The sequence below is a fragment of the Balaenoptera physalus genome (genome assembly GCF_965194825.1).
Source record: "Balaenoptera physalus genome assembly, chromosome: 15".
NCBI lineage: Eukaryota > Metazoa > Chordata > Mammalia > Artiodactyla > Balaenopteridae > Balaenoptera > Balaenoptera physalus.
In genome coordinates this window covers 71,379,506-71,395,440 of record NC_138894.1, presented here as the reverse complement: position 1 = coordinate 71,395,440, position 15,935 = coordinate 71,379,506, and the positions used below count along the sequence as shown (strand labels likewise).

General features: G+C 38.2%; 1 protein-coding gene and 1 pseudogene across 13 annotated transcripts in view; both read left to right on the top strand.

Moving 5' to 3' along the window:
• LTBP1 (latent transforming growth factor beta binding protein 1) overlaps positions 1-15,935 on the top strand; it is a 417,364-nt gene that overhangs the window by 272,800 nt on the left and 128,629 nt on the right. For 5 of the 12 annotated variants that reach the window (XM_082426963.1, XM_082426964.1, XM_082426966.1 and 2 more), the window contains 4 exons: positions 1,059-1,283; positions 3,444-3,466; positions 8,441-8,540; positions 9,362-9,460. In XM_082426963.1, coding sequence (XP_082283089.1) covers positions 1,059-1,283; positions 3,444-3,466; positions 8,441-8,540; positions 9,362-9,460 — 447 coding nt within the window. The remainder of the gene's footprint in view (positions 1-1,058; positions 1,284-3,443; positions 3,467-8,440; positions 8,541-9,361; positions 9,461-15,935) is intronic. The other 7 variants (XM_082426962.1, XM_082426969.1, XM_082426967.1 and 4 more) reach the window with 3 other exon arrangements.
• LOC309643861 (GA-binding protein alpha chain pseudogene) lies at positions 3,473-7,663 on the top strand (annotated as a pseudogene). Its single transcript has one exon. The product of its transcript is annotated as a GA-binding protein alpha chain pseudogene (transcript).

Sequence of the window (15,935 nt, the reverse complement as noted above, 5' to 3'; positions counted from 1 at the left end):
GCTCTTGTCTTTCCCCTTGACTCATTCCTGGCGATTATGCGATGGAGGCTAGCAAATCACAGGTCCCCAGTCAACCTTTTTTTTTTCTTTTTTTAAAGCATACGAAACCACCTTCCTGGCGGGAATAGCAGTTCTGGGGCATAGAATATTTCCTAGCCCTCAGGATAGTTCGACCAGTTGGTCATGGTCAGGCTTTTGCTCATTTGTCATCCCTCTCCTTGGAAATACCTACATTCTAACTTGGCGTGTCCTTTTTTCCTTTATTTCTACCCGTCATCTCTTTAGCATGTGTATTTCGCTGGATTCCTTTGCACCATCCTGAGAATCTCTCTTCAAAGCCACTTGCCCTGTTTCAATCCTTCTTAACCAGCCTCCCCATATCAGCTGATAATCTCCATCCTGGCTGAGTCCTTTGGTTTCTTCAACTGGAAACCAATTAGGATGATTTCAGCACCTCATTTCCCTCAATAGTGATTTCTTTTTCTTTTTTTTAACCTTCTTGCTAGTCATTTAACTTAGATGTTACTGAGTTCCTGGTTCATAACTAGTGAAATTAGACCAAAGCAAGAGGGAACAGTCTGATTTTTGCTCATATTACACTCCCCCTGAGATATATATAATATATATAGTATGTTCTGTACCTAAAAATCTAATGTATTACATATATTTTATGTGTGTAATACATGATGTGATATAGAATATTAAATAGAAAATATGATATGTATGCTATCTCCTAATTTGTAGCTGACATATGTAATATATATATAAAATATGTGCTCTCCAAATGCTATATATGCTATATATATATATATAAAATTCTGATTGGGTAGGATAAGGAATTAACAGATGGAGAAATGTTTAGTAAAAGAAAGGGTTGGGTTTTTTCTGTAAATATGCAAGTCTGACAGAAATTCAAGCACTTTGCATCTGTTTTTGAAGTTTTTAAATGTAACTATATTAGTGATGATTTATTAAGAGATATTCATCATGCTGTTTTCCTCTGTATAAGTTTGCACTTTTAGATTTTTAAAAGGAATATTTTCCCATCCCAAATCTAGCTGCTTTTAAGGAAATCTGTCCTGGTGGAATGGGTTATACGGTATCTGGCGTTCATAGACGCAGGCCAATCCATCACCATGTAGGTAAAGGACCTGTATTTGTCAAGCCAAAGAACACTCAACCTGTTGCTAAAAGTACTCCTCCACCTCTCCCAGCCAAGGAAGAGCCAGTGGAGGCCCTGACCTTCTCCCGGGAACAGGGGCCAGGAGCGGCGGAGCCAGAAGGTAAGAGTGGAAATGTATCGCGGACCTAGCCATCTGTCTGTGGGTCTTTGCTTTGGTTTCCCCGCTTATAACCTCTATAACAGGGGTTTTCAGCCTCGGCACTATTGACGATTTGGGGTGGATAGTTCTTTGATGTGAGGGGCTGCTCTGTGCATTGTAGTATGTTTAGCAACATCCCTGGCCTCTAACCTCTAGAAGCCAGTAGCACCCTCCCCCTCCCAGTTGCTACAACCAAAAAGGTGTCCAAGTATCACTAAGTGTCCCCTGAGGGCAGAATTACCCCTGATTGAGAACCACTGCTGCAGAGTAGTACGTACCTAGCAGGTGGCAGTATTCCACGGTCATCTCAGGACATTGTCTTGTGTTTGGGAGCTACTTTTTCTTGGTGTTTGTTCCTGGAGAGTGATTCACATTTTTCAGGGAGTAGCCTGAATTCATTTCTGTGTCTACAGGGCCATTTAATAAATATGTATTTACTTTAAAAAATGGAATCCATAGACTTAAAAAAGTTAAAGCATCAACTGAGCGTCCATGAAATAGAGTCTCACAGGCAGTCAGGGATAAGGGGAAGCAAAATGAAGAAAGACAGGATCAATGAAAGAGATCTTGGAGATCACCTAGTGAAGTCTATTAATTTACATTTTGAGAAACCAAGACTTAGAGCAACTGACTTGCCGATGTCATACAAAGAGTATGTGATATGATCAAGGAGCACATTTTTCCGAGGAAGTGCTTAAGGCCGCCTACTCCAGAGGGAGACTAGAGACAATGGGCTTTGACTCTCTGGTTCGGAAAGAGGGATTATCTATCTCCGTCTCTCCATAGAAACCAGCATGTTCAATACTTTGAATATCTTTGTCACCACAAAACTGCTCACCCCAGATGGGAGGAACAAAAATCTTAGCATTGTGTGGAATAGGTATTGGCTTTAATAAAGCTCCTGTTGGCCTTTCACACTTGATTCTTAGGTCAGAATTCAAGGTGTCCATTTATGGGTTTTGTGAGGAGAGAAGGTGCCCAGGTTAGTGAGGCGCTGGGAGCTTGGCAAGGAAGAGAGGTCTCTTTTCAGGGCTCTGAACCTCTGTGTGTTCTAGCCTATTTCATTCCCCTCTCTCACTTGCTGCATTTCTCCTTGGTTAGGCAGACGAGGTAGGACCTCCCCTAGAATTGACAGTGCTGGCCAGTTTGCTCCTGTGCACTTGGCCAGATGTTTGCACCTCCTCTGCCTTGGCACAAGCAGGAGGAAATGGGCTGTGGTCCAGATTCTTCCTCGAGTTTCTTGGTGGTGGGTTAGACAGGATAGAAGGTTAGTTGACTTTTTCTAGCCACAAGAACATTGCAGCAGTGGTAACAATCTGGTGCCCTGATTGGTTTTACAAGTTAATGCATCTACCTTTATACTAATGTTTATAGAGATGTTGACTCATGAGAAAAATCCCTGTGATTATTGATCTAAGGCTTAAGGACTAATTCTACATACTGATTTTTGAAAAGTGTTTCAAAATAGAAAGGCATAATCACTCCCGCCACCACCCTATAATAATGTCGATGATGGTGTTATCTGTGATTTGTTCAACATACTGATGCTAATCTCTCATTGGATCTTGCTGGCTTGTGAATTTTTTCATGATCTTGTTAGCATATCTTCCTGAAAATGCTCACAGGGCTTCATTAAAGATCACTATGCACTAAGAATGCAGCACCCTTTCTTTGGTCTTATTGAAATAGGGCGTTCTTTTTTAACAGTGACATCAGAAAGCATTTCAAACATTATTTATTATGTTAAGGATAAGTATAATGAATACGTTTGTTTTCCAAGGTGTGGGAAGTTCTACAAAATTGAGATTAGGCATGAAACAATGTACCAGGAAGTGTTGCCGCCTTTAACTTTTTTAGTTAGCAAGTGAGTTGGAAAGAACTTCATCACATCTGCTACCTGATCTCCTGTAATTGAGGAATGACATAGCACAGATACTTTTCCCCTGTCAGTCGTGTAAAATTCTCCAAAATGGTAGATGACCATAATTCTGCATTTGATTTAGTTTGATTCTTAATCCTATTGGAGACATACTGAACTTTTGTTGCTTTTTAGAAAATGAAATATTATGTAGTGGACTGTCTGAAATTGTACTAATGTCCTTCTTTCTTTTTTGATTTTAGTGGCAACTGTACCTCCTGAGAAGGTAATTTATTCATTGTTTGCAAGTCGTCTTTTGTTACCTTCAAAATGACTTTCTTCTAGATTATGTGTGATTTTTTTAAGACTTAAATACAGTAACATGTCTATTATGCATTATTTGGTTTAAGGAAATATAGCATTCATTCATTCAATAAATATTTATTGAGCACCTACTGTATAACTGGCACTACTCTGAATGTTAGGAAAACAGTAGAGAACAAATCAGACAAAACTCCTTGTTCTCATGGAACTTAAATCTAGAGAGAAGAAAACGATAGGACTGATGGGAATCAGGGGCTTAAATGAAATTCAAGGAGTCAGTTCATGGCCTGGACCATCTATGGAAAGAAAGGTTCTGACATGTTTATGTAATTGTGTATTCTCAGAGTGCATATATATACTGAGTGATGTACTTCTTAATTCAACTAATACTTGACATGCGTGTTTGAGTTAAATTGGAGTAGGAGCAGAGCTTACCCTTGAAGTTTATAATCAAATGCTGGGATATTGCTTCTTTAAAATTTTAGAGAAATTTTAATCTATCTTTTTTTGGCACCAGAAGAAGGCTATGAATTGTAAGATTTATCAGTAGAAAATACTGGCATTTGCTGGAGCTCTGTCCTATTTATGTAATATTGTTCCTTGTCTGAATATTTCTTTATTGGTAACATGAAAATTAGGTAATTATTAAATGTTTATACATTTGTGTAGTGTTCATTCAGTTGGCAAGAATGCAGTAATTATTAGGATTTAGATGGGGCATATACATATGTGAATTATTATAAATAGTTTTTTAAATCTTTAGCTTATAAACAGGGGGATAAAATAACATAAGTGTTAAAAGTGCTGAAAGAATACAGAAAAAAGGAACGATTTTAGACTGATAGCATCCAATAAGGAAAAATGTTACATTATATTGACCCCAAAAGAAGTACAACAGATATGCATATTTTACATGCATATTTGCAGCTCTTGGGTAGCATTTCCAAAGATCAGTGATGTACAGTAGTCTGCAGTTTTGTTGATTTTGAATTTCATTCTGGTTGATGAGTGGGAGGAATCCTTTAGCCCATGAGTGGGCCAGCCAGCTCCCTGACAACCTCATCTTATCTGATTTTGTTCTCCTCTGTTTATGATTGAGTTTATGGTAACTCTCATAAAGGATCTGAAACAGGGCCTGAGAATTTGCTTGTGTACTTTTCCTGCAGTTTATTTGGAGAGGAGGCAGTGGGGAAAATGCAACCATAGGCTTTGCTGTCTTGACTTTTTGCAGAGGTCTCACAATATTAAAGATTGATGAAGAGAAAACAGGGTGGTCCCTTGATGGGAAATTACGTGCGCATAGGTGCAGTGGAGGGAGGGGACAGCAAGAGGTCAGTTAGGGGAGCAGGAGAGACTCTGTTAGAAAGAGAACTTGGTGGGGGGGACACTGCTTTGGAAGGCTTGGAACACCAAATTGCAGTTGCGGTCCGTGGGGAAATACCCTCCTCCTCAACTGGACCGTACATGTCTAAGTGGAGAAGTGACATTGGTTAGGAAGTAGGAAGTCGGCCGCCCCATGCTGCTGGGGGCGGGGAGTCGGGGGGCAGGTGTGGAATTCTGTCTGTAAGCTGCGGGAGTGGACTAACATCTGGTTATGGTCTGCTCCTTGCTGGCATTGACCATGGGCTGCAGGGGGTGGGGTGCAATTGAGACTGACTGGGGTCACCTTTTAATAGGTAATAGAAAAGCTAGTCTGTATTCTTAAGAAGAGGGGGAGACTCACCGGACAGGAAGCATCTCGGAGACAGTCGGCGACCGGACAGCTCTAGGTGAGACAGAAGCCAAACAGGAGGAGGAAGTGGAGGGGTCAGCTTTTGAAATACTTCAATCATGACGAAAAGAGAAGCAGAGGAGCTGATAGAAATTGAGATTGATGGAACAGAGAAACCAGAGTGCACAGAAGAAAGCATTGTTGAGCAAACCTACACTCCAGCCGAATGTGTAAGCCAGGCCATAGACATCAATGAGCCAATAGGCAATTTAAAGAAACTACTAGAACCAAGACTGCAGTGTTCTTTGGATGCTCATGAAATTTGCCTGCAAGATATACAGCTGGATCCAGAACGAAGTTTATTTGACCAAGGAGTAAAGACAGATGGACCTGTACAGCTAATTTCTTACCAAGGAATTGAACCAAAGCTAAACATCCTGGAAATTGTTAAACCTGCGGAAACAGTTGAAGTAGTTATTGATCCAGATGCCCACCATGCCAAAGCAGAAGCACATCTTGTTGAGGAAGCTCAAGTGATAACTCTTGATGGCACAAAACACATTACAACCATTTCAGATGAAACCTCAGAACAAGTGACGAGATGGGCTGCTGCTCTGGAAGGTTATAGGAAAGAGCAAGAACGTCTTGGGATACCTTGTGATCCCATACAGTGGTCCACAGACCAAGTCCTGCATTGGGTGGTTTGGGTAATGAATGAATTCAGCATAACCGATATAGACCTCACTACGCTGAATATTTCTGGAAGAGAACTCTGTAGTCTCAACCAAGAAGATTTTTTTCAGCGGGTTCCTCGGGAGAAATTCTCTGGAGTCATCTGGAACTTCTTCGAAAATATGTGTTGGCAAGCCAAGAACAACAGATGAATGAGATAGTTACAATTGATCAACCTGTGCAAATTATTCCCGCATCAGTGCAGTCTGCTACACCAACAGCCATTAAAGCTATAAGTAGTAGTGCAAAGACAGCTAAAGTACAAAGAGCTCCAAGGATTTCAGGAGAAGATAGAAGTTCACCTGGGAACAGAACAGGAAACAACGGCCAAATCCGACTGTGGCAGTTTTTGCTAGAACTTCTTACTGACAAGGATGCTCAAGACTGCATTTCTTGGGTTGGTGATGAAGGAGAATTTAAGCTAAATCAGCCCGAACTGGTTGCACAAAAATGGGGACAACGTAAAAATAAACCTACAACGAACTATGAGAAACTTAGTCGTGCATTAAGGTATTATTATGATGGGGACATGATTTGTAAAGTTCAAAGCAAGAGATTTGTATACAAGTTTGTCTGTGACTTGAAGACTCTTATTGGATACAGTGCAGCAGAGTTGAACTGTTTGGTCACAGAATGTGAACAGAAGAAACTTGCAAAGATGCAACTCCATGGAAATGCCCAGCCAGTCACAGCAGTAGCCCTGGCTACTGCGTCTCTGCAAACAGAAAAGGATAATTGAGCCCAGGACCTTTTGGGAGTCCAAGGTCTTTCTTAAATGTTAGAGCAAGTATTGCTCTTACCTTTATTACTGAATTTGAATCTTCTTTTATTTCTAGACTGTACAATCTGATGCATGATTTTTTTATAAATATTTCATACTCTTCTGAAAAAAAAAAGAAGAGGGGGTAATGTGGGAAAAAGTAATAAGTGCTCAATGTTTCTAGAAGATGCATCACAGCAGGATTAACTGAGATGGGGAGAAAGAGGAAGCTTGGGACGTCGATTAGATGACCACAGGAAACTGAGAATGAGAGAGTGAGTGCGCACGAGGGTAATGGGGGCTATGGATGTGGAAAAAGATAAACAAATATAAGGAATAGTGGAAATGGGCCGGGCTTGGAATGAGGAATGAAAGAGGGGGTACTAAAAAGTGACTTTAAACCTGGACAGATTAATGACTGTGGCGTTAACAGAAATGAAGAAGGTGGAATCAGAGCCTGGATGCTTTGGGGAAGGGATGGGTTTGAGGAATTTGTGGAATATCTAAATGGAGTTACCATATAAGCACTCATGCCTACACAGTTGGGTCTTTGATGACATACTCAGGCAGGATATCTGTTTTATCAAAAGCAGAAAAGGTGGTAAGGTAAAAGGGAAACAGAGGCCAGGGGAGTGAGCCTTCTGGAAGATGACAGTGATTAAAGCAAGGAGTGCTTTAGTCAGGAGTGGTGAGCGCTCTGGGCCCGCAGTGGTGTGAGTGAGGTCTCAGACCCTTACCTAGCCCGATTGTTCAGTCTGCAGGAGCCCTAACGAGCTGTAACTGGAAACTGAGCCCTGGGTGCCAGTCTTTTTCTTTGCTTCTGGTCCAGAGGACAGGAGCGGTCAACAGGGTGTGTGAGGTGCTCCTCCAAGTCCCTATTTTTCTGTTGCTGTTTGACTACCAGTATTCTGAGAGGTGGAGGTGTAAAGTTACTGTAATGACTGACTGGCTTACTGTATTTTTTTTTTTTTTAATTTTATTTATTTATTTATTTATTTATGGCTGTGTTGGGTCTTCGTTTCTGTGCGAGGGCTTTCTCCAGTTGCGGCAAGCGGGGGCCACTCTTCATCGCGGTGCGCGGGCCTCTCACTATCGCGGCCTCTCTTGTTGCGGAGCACAGGCTCCAGACGCGCAGGCTCAGCAATTGTGGCTCACGGGCCTAGTTGCTCCGCGGCATGTGGAATCTTCCCAGACCAGGGCTCGAACCCGTGTCCCCTGCATTGGCAGGCAAATTCTCAACCACTGCGCCACCAGGGAAACCCTGGCTTACTGTATTTTAATGTATTGTGTGTTCTTTGTTATGGCACGCCTGTATCCATTACCTAATCTGCGAAGTGTGGCTGGTTATTTCATTTGGGCAGAAGCCACATGTGAATGAGGCAATGGTGAAGTTCTCCTCTGGGGTCAGTTTTGCCTTGTTCCAGACCAAACATGGGCCCCTGAGCCAAGGCATTCGTTTAAAATGTCTGAAGAGACCTTTTGCTTTGGGCCCCCGGGAAATGGGTGAGGGTGTGTGCACATGTCAGCACTGCTGGGAAAACTCAAGGGCTTAGTATAGTAGCAGCACAGCAATGGTTCATTTTTTTAAATTTCAAGCAATTGTACAAGTTTTTGTGTACCTGTGATATTTGTTGCCTTTCTAAGAGTAAAATTTATAAAAATAGTAATATGTGGAAACTAAAAATTCCTACTTTCTGTTTTCTTCTTTTTCTCTTTTTAATACAACCATCTAGGAAATACCTTCATTGGATCAAGAGAAAACCAAACTTGAGCCTAGTCAACCCCAGCTCTCTCCAGGCATTTCCACTATTCATCTGCATCCGCAGTTTCCAGGTAGCCTGTGTTGATTTGTGCTGTTTGTAAGAGTACTCTGAATAAAAGAGTAAGATGAGGATTTTTTTTGTGTCTTTGGTTTTAAAGTTTTAATCAGGAGAGTTCCTAAGTGAAGTAAAATGTGAAATACACTTATGTATATTAATATACTCATATAATGTTAGTGTAAGTATGGTACAGTCAATCCTTCTTTATCCGTGGTTTCACTTTCTGCGGTCAGCTGCAGCCCAAAAATATTAAATGGAAAATTCCAGAAGTAAACAATCATACATTTTAAATTGTGCATTGTTCTGAGTAGCATGATGAAATCTTGCGCCGTCCTGCTCCATCCTGCCTGGGACGTGAATCATCCCTTTGTCCAGTATCCATGCTCTATATGCTTCCTGCCCGTTCGTATAGGAAAAAACATAGTATATGTAGGGTTTGGTACTCTCTGCGGTTTCAGACATCCACTGGGGAGGTCTTAGAACATATCCCCTGTGGATAAGGGGAGACTACTATATTATAAGTATTATAATGATAAAATTTTTTCACTATTTTCTGTGGTCAGGAGTAGTATATATTATTAGAACATTATTGAGGTTCATCATTTGATGAAGGGTCATTTTTCTTGGCTTCCAAATTGCTCTCAGATATTCTTGCTAAATATTGAAACCAGGCCTACAGGCTAATACCATGAGCTTTAGGGACCCATAGCTGTTCCTGTATCCAAGAATTACTGTGGTATGTTGTTAGATTAAATTATGCTTGCATTTTGAAATGGGATCTCAATGCACATAACAGCCTTTAATTTTCATTTTATTCCCTCCTTCCTCGTATAGTAGTGATTGAAAAAACATCACCTCCTGTGCCTGTGGAAGTAGCTCCTGAAGCTTCAACATCAAGCGCCAGCCAAGTCATTGCACCTACTCAAGTAACAGGTAGGTGCAGTATTGATGTCACAGAGCCTGTGGAGGAGACGCGGACATGAACTTCATTTTAAATGTAGTGTCAAAACTGTATCACATGTATCACAAGATTGCTCATGGCAGAGTTAGTCATAAGAGCAAATATTTGGAAATAATCTAAATATTGTTTAAAGGAAGAATATGTTTAAACAAGTTATGGTACATATGCAGTGGAATATCACATAGCTATAAATGTTTTAAAGTATTCAATGTTGTGAGGAGATGCTTATGGCAAAATATTAAGAAATATAGAACACAGTGATTCCAATTTTATTTTTTAAATGTTTATAAACAGAAAAAGTTCATCACAGTGTTTAACCATCCCCAGTTGATAGGATCATGGATAACATTTATGCTCTCCAATATATTTTTATATATTTTAAAATTCTTTATAATAAACATATTTTAATCATTAGTGACAGATTATAAAGATTTATCATAATTTGTAACCAACAACCTAAAAGTTAATATCCTTAATGTATAGTGAGGTCTTATACATCAGCAATAAAAATGCTGATAGAAAAATGGAAATAATGTAATCAGGTAATTCATAGATAACATACCAAGAAACATATATGTAATAGGAAATTTCAACTTTACGAGTAGTCAAAGAAATGCAAATTAAAATGAGAATTCTTTATTCTTAACAAATTAGTATTTAATTTTTACTAGAGTGAAATTGAGGCTCTCACACATTGCTGAAAGGAATGTAAACTAGTTCAACTTTTCTGGAAAGCACAAACTGGCAATATGTGTCAAGAACTTTAAAAATCTTCAAGACTTTTAAGTCAGCATCCCATATTAAAATAACTAGTATAAGGAAATAACGTCCCCCCAAACTGTTGTAATGGTTTATATAAATGGACACTTACCACAGCACCATGTATAATAGAGAAATAGAAAAAAAAACCTAAGTATTTAACTATAGGGAAATAGATAATTATATCTACATTGAAATAGTATGCTACCATCAAATACTACAGTATTTTTGAAGAATTTTTATTAAAATCTCTCAGAAAATGGTCACAAGATATTGTTAAATACAAGATGAAGTATGTAAAAATGAAGGATACAGTGTATTAAACCATATACGTATAGCTGATTCACTTTGCTGTACAGTAGAAACTAACACAACATTGTAGAGCAGCTATACTCCAATAAAAATTTTAAAACAAACAAAAAAACACAAGGATTTACTGTACAGCCCAGGGAACTATATTCAGTATCTTGTAATAACCTATAATGGAAAAGAATCTGAAGGAGAATATAAATATAAAAAAAAAGACATACATACATTGAGAAAATGCTAGAAGAAAATACACCAGATATTAGCAGTGATTATTTTTTGTAGTGGGGTCTGAGAGGTTCGGATGTTGTTTCATTTTAGAATTTTTTGTGTATTCCACATATTCTTGTGTGGAAATATAGTATTATAATCAGAGAAAATATCACTAAGATGTATCACAGCAGCTTAAGTTCCTGATGTCATTGCAGGATGAGGCTGGCAATGAGGTTGGCAGAAGCTAATAGAGGAGTTTGCAGCCTCCCTTAGAATTTCACCTCTTCAGAAACATGACATGCATCATTTCCAATAGAAATGTGCTTGGTTAGATGTGTTAATTAGTGGGATTGTGATGATCATTTCACAATGTATACATATTAAAATATCAAGTTGTACACCTTAAATACATACAGCTTTTATATGTTTTAAAAAACCAAAAACTTTTACCCATTTTCTCAAAATTGTGGATGTAATTTCTCTTAGATACTTGAACTGATACAGCAGACTAGAAAGTGTTTTTAAAAAGCACCCCGGCCCCAAGGTGCAATGCAGTTGACTAAATAGTGCAGAGTCGCATCATGGACCCAGCAGTGTGTTTTCACTTACTTCAGGGATACCCTCAAGGCGCAGCTGCACCCAGAGCCATGGTCTTCCCACGTGAATGCAGGGCAACTGCTCTTTGGTTTTACTATAAATACCGAGTAAAGTGTTATAGAAATGTTAGCTATTCTAAGTATTTCTAGTGATACAGTGAAATGCTAGTGATTTTTTTTTTTTAAATGGCTGTGGCTAAAATTGTTATTCTCTGTTCTGAAGTCACATGCATGTCTACCCACTTTATTAATCCCATCTATGAGAGGCTCTGCTATTCAGTGCAAGGCATACAAACATGTAATATACTGTCTCGGTCAGCGAGGATCTTCTCATTGTTTATATCAGCGTTAAAAAGAAAAATTGCAGTCTGTCAGTGCAAAAGTTCTTTCAAGTACTCTGTTTCCCTTTTCCAACGTGAAGACATACTTTTGTGCCTTTTTAACAATGGCTGACTTCAACCATCAGACTTCTTGCAAACTAGCTTTGTAGAGGTTAAGTTTGGCTACATAAAGGTAGTTTCATCATTTAAATGCAGGCCTGTGAGGAATAATAAATTGCAGTTACTCAACTTCAACTGAACTGCGGAGCTGATTGAAAAAAATGAAAGTAGCTGTGCTATATGAAGTTGTTAGAAGACAGCTTAATTTGAGTTTGGCAGAGATACAGGGCTAACATCTGCTATCACATGTTTGAAGCACAAATATTTCCTTCCAGGAAACAAGTGACATTGAAATTTTATTTTCATGCAGCATTTGTAGGTGCTCCGACTTCATGTAGTAAAAGAATCTTTCTAAAACAATCCATGGGGAGAACATTGTAAATAGTCTTTGAATTTAAATGGCTTGCAAGTTTTGGAGCCATACTATATGATCTGTAATCTACACTAGAACAAGAGGACTCTTTTGTATCAAATTTAATTGAAATCAAAATATAGATGTTCCCATTGGTCTTGATAAGAGAGCCAAACATGTAGATTGAAGGAGCAATCTGATCATTTCTCTCTGAAACATTAGGCAGTGTTTTTTTTGTTTTGTGTTGTTTTGTTTTCCCCTAGAACACAAAGGAGGTAGATGTTTGTCACTCTTAGTTTCATCCATAAATTGAAGAAAGGAATAGAATAATAAGTAGGTGTCTAAAATAAACAAAATAAGCTCCACATTGCTCAACGATGATATCTTTATGATGGTGAGATTGGAAGTAGCCTTTGCAGATTTCATCAGACTCACTTTGACTTGCAATAATTATAAAGTGAGCCACATATTTGCAGGGAATAAGTGTGATACTTTCCACTCTCAGCAGCTCAGTTGGTGGTTTGCAGTATTATTGGCATACTGTTTCCAAATAAATGATACATTTCAGCATATAAATTCTTGATTTAGCATAGTATCTTAATAGCTCAAGGATAGGTTGGAAAATCAGACCTTTATTTCTCTGGTGAGCATTTACAAAGTGGAAACATCTGCTTCAGTTGTTGTGGGACAGCTTATGCTCTTTGTGGGGCAGTTAGGAAGCCAGGGCATTTCTGTAAACCTTTCCATGAGTTGACATTTGATGCCTTCCTCCAGCTCTTCCTAAACTTTCTCCATGGCCCTTGCAGACCAGCCAGAAATTATTCTTTGACTTTCATGACTGCTTTATGTAAACCTTTGTAATCATCATGGCCCAAACATTATAACAACTATTTTGCTCATTGGATCTTTTCCAGAACTCAGAAATGACCACTTTATAAAAACGTTTGTCCCTGAAGCATATTACCAGTATCGTGACAGCCTCAATAAACTGTGTACGCTAATGGAAGGTGAACTTTTTTCCATGTTAAATCATCATGCTTTAATATTTCCAGCTCTGTTTATTTATTTATTTTGAGTAATCACATGATGAAGAAAAAAGCTAAAGGTCAGCATACTCATTTTCATATTTTGTCAACAGCTCTCTTTTTCATTTAATTCTTAAAAATAAAGACACCAAACTCTTAAATCCACCACTGGCCTTTTTGCCGGGATAAATAGAGCATTTGGTTTTCCACTGGCTTTTGGTCATGGCTCTTTTTCCAAATTCTAAATGGGCTCCCGGGAAAGAAAGAGTAAGGTCCTTGGCCCAGTGCAGGTGAAGCTGTTTCAGGGGCCACATGTAGTAGGAAAGCATAGGGCGGTCCTGCAAACCCGGGGAAACGTGATGGGTGTGATGAAGGAGGGCACCTGGAAGAGCCCAGTGGGAGCAGTCTCTTGATCTCTGGGAAACCAAACATGCTGTAGAAGAGAAGACATTATCATTAACCAGAGTGCCCGGGAGACCAGTAATTAGTGCTTCCTGTGCGAGGCTTTGCCATATTCCCGGTGCTTGTGTTGACGCTATCAGCACGTACAGAGAAATGTATGTTTTGACCTGTACTGATCCTTTCCATGGGAACAGGCTCACAAGCCTATGTGTGAGTGACCTCTTAGAAAAATGTAAAGCATAATGTCTGTGCCCCGCAAAACACAGAGAAAACCAGCAGCTTTTTTTCAGTTTTAAGACAATACCCCCAGGACTTGGCTTTCTGTATAACTTATATGTGATCAAGAATGAAAGCGTAACAGACAAGGAGGGAAAGCATGGGAAGAGGTGGTGGGAGACATGTTTTTAAAGTTTTAAAATAGGAGTAGCAGTAATTTACTTTTTACCTTAAAAATGGTATTGATCAATTTTTTTGGTTCTTTTTTTTTTTTTTGAGGCGTGGTTGACATAACATTATATAAGTTTAAGGTATACAGTGTGTTGGTTTGATACATTCGTATATTGCACTGTGATTACTACAAAAGCATTAGCTAACACCTTTATCATGTCACATACTTTTCCTTTTTGTGTGTTGAGAACGGTTAAGATTTAATCTCTTAGCAACATTGGAATTTATAATACAGTATTGTTGACTATAATCTGGTAAATTTTTTGATGAGTAGTAAAGAGAAAGCGGAGGTGTTTTGAAGTTGTTATGGCTTTCTTTTTTTGTTTAACTTAGAAGGGTGGAATCCTCTTAGCAAATGGATAAAAGGTATCTCTGAGGACAAACTGATAAGTTACATTCATCACTCATATATAAAAAAAAAAAAATGGGGCAAACAGTGTAGAAATCAAGTATAGGTTAGTAAATGTCCCTCCGCTCCTTTGATGTATCTCTTAGTACCCTCTAGTGGTGTCAGAGTAACATTTTCTTACATACGTTAGTACCAACCGGGATCAACATTTTCAAGCTGCATCTTTATATACTTAATCTGAGGTAATCAACTAAAAATCCTCAAACTTTCCTCATAACTCTTTCAACCTCATAGCTTCCATTTAAGATACTAGATTGGAAGGAAAGGCTATTATTATTCATTTCTTAAGACTAAGGAATTAAAATTCTTAACCATTTCTCCTATCTTAGAGCTGACTTAAGAAGAAAAGATCTAAATATTAGCACACTGCTATAGGAATGTATCTCATCTGAATTAAGCATCACATATTTTTGAAGACTTTTGTTCACACATGTAAAAAAATCCATCCTAAAGCTATGCCTGAATAAGGACAAATAAATATTTGGTAATCAACAAATTGGTATGTGGGGGGCTGGGGGTGGGACAATGAGTACTGATCAAGCCTTTCCTGAAAACCCCAGATGTACAGCCTTTTAATTCTGAATTCTTGTTCCTAGTATATTAAGTCATCTTCTAATTTTTCTTTTTGCAAATCTGATCAATATGTCTTTTCTGTTTTAAGAAAATGGCAGATAAGAACATAATGGAAATAATTACAAAGAAAATCAAGAAATCTAAATACCAATAATATTCAAAGAAGGCATCTACCTACATTAAGAATAGATGGTTAAAGATGTGCTTCTCACACTATTCTACTAAAGAATTCTTATAAACAGAGAAGGGAGTTCTTACCTGAGGGTCTAGGAGTAGAACCTGGAGAAGATTACCTTTTCTACCTGCAGATTTTTGTGGCACATAGAAATAATAATTTTTTAAGAAAGACTTTTCTGATTATAGAAGTAATCATACCTGTTCATTGTAGAAATTTTGAAAAATACAGGAAAATATAGACAATACAAATCCCCGTAATTGTAACACTTAAGACTTATTTCCTTCCAATCTTCTTTTCTGTGTATAAAATAATTTAGATCATATCCTATACTGTAATTTGTACCTAACTATATTTTCTTAACAAATAAGCATTATCCTATCCTGTTAATGATTATATAATGATCTATGCTATGTATGTGTCATAATTCATTGTTTTATGTTGTTAGTATCAGTCACTTAAGTCTAGGCAATCATGTTGTCAAAAAACCCATTTTTTTTAGCCTTTTGGATTATTTTTTCTGTAATTTGATATTATACTGACTATAAACAGTCTATTTTTCTGATAGTGAATTAGCATAAATAGGCTCACTAAAGATATAAGTAACTTGTAAATGTGCGGTTTTTTCATAATCCAAGTGATTGGGTGCAAAATACTGCAGCTCTGTAGTCATATGCATCCTTATAAAGCCTAACAACTTTTCAAATGACTTGCATCGGTTGTCTTAAAATCACAGCACAGTGAATAACA